The sequence below is a fragment of the Rhinopithecus bieti genome, unplaced genomic scaffold, assembly GCF_001698545.2.
Source record: "Rhinopithecus bieti isolate Rb0 unplaced genomic scaffold, ASM169854v2 scaffold_28016, whole genome shotgun sequence".
Classification (NCBI taxonomy): Eukaryota; Metazoa; Chordata; class Mammalia; order Primates; family Cercopithecidae; genus Rhinopithecus; species Rhinopithecus bieti.
This window is the reverse complement of record NW_016813202.1, coordinates 1,782,724-1,787,006: the sequence shown is the minus strand read 5'-3', so window position 1 is coordinate 1,787,006 and position 4,283 is coordinate 1,782,724. Positions and strand designations below refer to the sequence as shown.

The 4,283-nt window shown below is 48.5% G+C and overlaps 1 protein-coding gene across 1 annotated transcript in view; it reads left to right on the top strand.

The window, feature by feature from the left end:
- Positions 1–447: 447 nt before the first annotated feature.
- EXO1 (exonuclease 1) overlaps positions 448–4,283 on the top strand; it is a 42,493-nt gene continuing 38,657 nt past the window's right edge. Inside the window, 3 exon segments of the mRNA XM_017847796.1 lie at positions 448–809; positions 1,189–1,484; positions 3,174–3,351. Of these exon segments, the coding sequence (XP_017703285.1) occupies positions 3,191–3,351 (161 nt within the window). The 5' untranslated portion in view covers positions 448–809; positions 1,189–1,484; positions 3,174–3,190.

Below are 4,283 nucleotides of genomic sequence, written 5' to 3'. Positions count from 1 at the left end.
TGAAAGTCCAAAATGCCTTTAAAGTCTTTGTCTCTAAGGCCCATTTTCAAGGTCTTGTTATATAGTTAATTTTCCCCCGACTTATGTCAAAAAAAAACGAAGCTGTGTTCTAGGTAAAATGGTAGGGGCAGATTTTAATCACCACTACTACTGCAATGGGGAAAAGAGCCCAGCGTGAACTGAATTCAATTTCGATTTGTACAGAGGCGACCGGGCGTTTTAAAGAGAATGAAGGAATTAGGATGGGACTCATGACGCCAAGGGGGACTGAGCAACTTTTCCAGGTTTGAAAAACCTCAACACAAACGCGCGACGGCGCTCTTTCAACGTCAGCCTCCCGAACTGGGGCTGTACCCAGGAGAGAACTACAACGCCCAGCAGCCCCGACGCGTGTAAACACGCCCAACTTCCGGGGCGTTGCTCACCATCGGCCAGCAGCGCCAGTGTCACGCGGTCCCTCAAGAAGCCGCTGGGGTTCGGGCCGGCAGCAGAGGCTGAAGTCGTAGGGCAGTGGGCCGCTGTCTGCCCAGCGAGACGGAGGGCTCAGGACGCGACCCTATGTGTTGGAAGCCGCAGGAGGCGGAGCCGGGTTGCGGGGTACGCGTTGACGTCACATCCGCTGGGCGGGGCCGCAAGGAACCCGCGCAAATTGAAAGGTCAGCTTTTCGCGCGCTGTGTAGCCAGGTTGCCCGTGTTCTGCGTCGCTGGCCGTGGGTGCTCTGGCCACAGTGAATTACGGGCGTCGGGGCGGGTTTCTCCAACCCCAGTCGGCTCCGTTCAAGGGGAGGAGGAGAGTCCCTTTTTGGAAGGTGAGAGGAGCGGGCTGTGCGGAGGCTAATGGGTGGATTCCCTTGGGGGTCGACCTGCGCGTCACCTCCGACCCTCCTCTCGGGATTCGGGGTCTTCCAGGAGGGGAAGGAGAGAGTCTGGTGTGATCTTCCCATCCCGACAGCAGAGCCCTTAGCCTGAGTGGAGTATGTGTTGTTTTGTTCCGAGGGGACGTCTGGCCACGAGAGGTCTGCAATTCAGTGAACGGAGGGAGATAGAGAGCAGACGATTCCGGGCTGGAGCAGGCGCCAGGGTGGCCAGACTTCTCTCATTTTTCCGCAGAAGCTGGCAGTCCAGGTTTTACATGCAGTCTCAGCACCTTTAAATGTTGACAAGTACATTTCCCATAATGTTGTGCAGACCTAAGGAAACGTGTCGTCTGGAATGGGCTTGGGGGCCACGCCTGCACACCTCCGCGAGACAGAGGGATAAAGTGAAGATGGGGCTGTTATTACCGCGAGTGCCACATGCGATCTGTTTGAGATATGTACTCCGTCATTCTTACTGTTGCGCTCAGCCATACTTACTACGCTAAAGAAGAAATACTTATTCGAGGATATTTGCCTGGCCCAGAAGAAGGTTATGTAAATTTCATGAACTATTATATCCGTTTTCCTCGGAGTGAGAGAAAACTCTTTTTAGATACTATCTGAGAGGTAAGAGACTGTTTTTCTGAAACTGTGGCTTGAGGACCACCTGCATCCAGATTAACTGCTTTGTTTAAAATTTATTCACAGGCTGGGCGCGGTGGCTCACGCCTGTAATCCCAGCACTTTGGAGGCCGAGGCGGGCGGATCACGAGGTCAGGAGATCGAGAGCATCCTGACTAACACGGTGAAACCCCGTCTCTGCTAAAAATATAAAAATTAGCCGGGCGTGGTGGCGGGCTCCTGTAGTCCTGGCTTATCGGGAGGCTGAGGCAGGAGAATGGCATAAACCCCGGATGAGGAGCTTGCAGTGAGCCGAGATCACGCCACTGCACTCCAGCCTGGGCGACAGAGCGAGACTCCGTCTCAAAGAAAAGAAAAAAAAAAAATTCATTCACGGCAGAACTAGTGAATCCCAGTCACAGAGTGGAGTTGAGAGTCTAAGAACCTCTGAAATTTGAGAACTGGACTAGAGCCTTTAGAGCTCTGATAAGGTGTCAACAGGGTAAAGCTGACTCCTGATCCTGTACTTTTCTTTCTTCCCTTCCTTCCAAACTTAACGTTTGGTAGGAGAGATTTGTATTATGAAATGCTAAGCAACTGCTCAGTGCCCATTACTAACTTTTTATTGTAGAGTTGTGGGAGGGAGGTCGTTTCTTCAGAAAGGGCTGTGACAGTTCCAGAATCTCTGTATAGAAAGGGCTTAGGGGCCTGGAATGGAAGGGGGTGGAAAGTTAAAGCATTTGTCTTGAAGCTGTGTTTGCATAGCAGACGCAGTTTCACAATTCTTTGGGGCAGCTTTCAGAGAGACTGATGGAGTTGCCCCTAGACACCACCACTGTTTATTACCAGAATGTTCGTGCTTAGAATAATGCGTTCTAATAGCAGTGAATTTCAGTCCTAAACAAGTACAGGATCATTTCTGTAATCCTTTTTGAGTTTTTCCTTTGTTTTTTGATTGAAATGCTTACCTTACTACAAACTGTTTTGAGTTTCTGCTCCTATTTGAATTTGCATGTTGACTCTTATAATTAATGACCTTTGTAGAGGCAATGTGATGCCATCGCACGCATGGTTTTGTTTGCGCCTGGCTCCTTGAAGCATGTGTTAGGAGTGAAAGTGCCAAAGCACTTTGGAAAGAATAAACAAACATTAAGCAAATGTCAGGTGGCATTAGAGGTAGTATTAGTGATTAATGTAAATTCTACCCTATGGAAATTGTTTGACAGGGAGGAGCCCAGCTAAAATACTAAAGAGCAGTGATGCTTGAATATCTGAACAATTTCTGCCTTGGACTCCAAGCTTTCTCTTTATTTGTCTAAAATGTTTTGATAAATGTATTTTCTTTTTTTTTTTTTTTTTTTTTTTGAGACGGAGTCTCACTCTGTCGCCGGGGCTGGAGTGCAGTGGCCGATCTCAGCTCACTGCAAGCTCCGCCTCCCGGGTTCACGCCATTCTCCTGCCTCAGCCTCCCGAGTAGCTGGGACTACAGGCGCCCGCCACCTCGCCCGGCTAGTTTTTTGTATTTTTTAGTAGAGACGGGGTTTCACCATGTTCGCCAGGATGGTCTCGATCTCCCGACCTCGTGATCCGCCCGTCTCGGCCTCCCAAAGTGCTGGGATTACAGGCTTGAGCCACCGCGCCCGGCCTGTATTTTTCTTTAAATATTACTGTACTCCCTGTGTCTTTTCATATCAGGTGGTTAATTTGGCACCATGGGGATACACGGATTGCTACAATTTATCAAAGAAGCTTCTGAACCCATCCATGTGAGAAAGTATAAAGGGCAGGTAGTAGCTGTGGATACATATTGCTGGCTTCACAAAGGAGCTATTGCTTGTGCTGAAAAACTAGCCAAAGGTGAACCTACTGATAGGTAAGTCTAGACCTTATATTAATTCTTTGACAATTAAGAATGAGACCTACAGTGCCTTTTTTTCCCCTCAGAAACGGATTGTTTTCACTCAATGCCAGAACTTATCACGAAGTGAAAGTTGAATGTTTTAGAATATTCCCAAACCAGGGATGACTTCCTTCTGTGATAACAGGCCTAGTTTTCTTTCTTTATAATAAGCTGGAGTATCAAGACACTGATGGACAAAGACTATTCATATCTCCTTTATTTTATTTATTTGCTTTTTTTTTTGTTTTGTTTTGTTTTTGTTGTTGAGACGGAGTCTCACTCTGTCGCCCGGGCGGGCTGGAGTGCAGTGGCCAGATCTCAGCTCACTGCAAGCTCCGCCTCCCGGGTTTACGCCATTCTCCTGCCTCAGCTTCCCGAGTAGCTGGAACTACAGGCGCCCGCCACCTCGCCCGGCTTTTTTTGTATTTTTAGTAGAGATGGGGTTTCACTGTGTTAGCCAGGATGGTCTCGATCTCCTGACCTCGTGATCCGCCCATCTCGGCCTCCCAAAGTGCTGGGATTACAGGCTTGAGCCACCGCGCCCGGCCTATTTTATTTATTTGTTTATTTTTTTGAGACGCAATTTCTGTTGCCCAGGCTGGAGTGCAGTGGCACAATCTCGGCTCACTGCAACCTCCGCCTCCCAGATTCAAGCAATTCTCCTGTCTCAGCCTCCCAAGTAGCTGGGATGACAGGTGCGCACCACCACGCTGGGCTAATTTTTATATATTTATTAGAGACAGGGTTTCACCATGTTGGCCAGGCAGGTCTCGAACTCCTGACCTCAAGTGATCCACCTGCTTTGGCCTCCCAAAGTGCTGAGATTACAGACATGAGCCACCGTGCCTGGCCCAATGCTTAACCTAAGATAAATGTTTTTTTTTTTTTTTTTTTTTTTTTTTTTT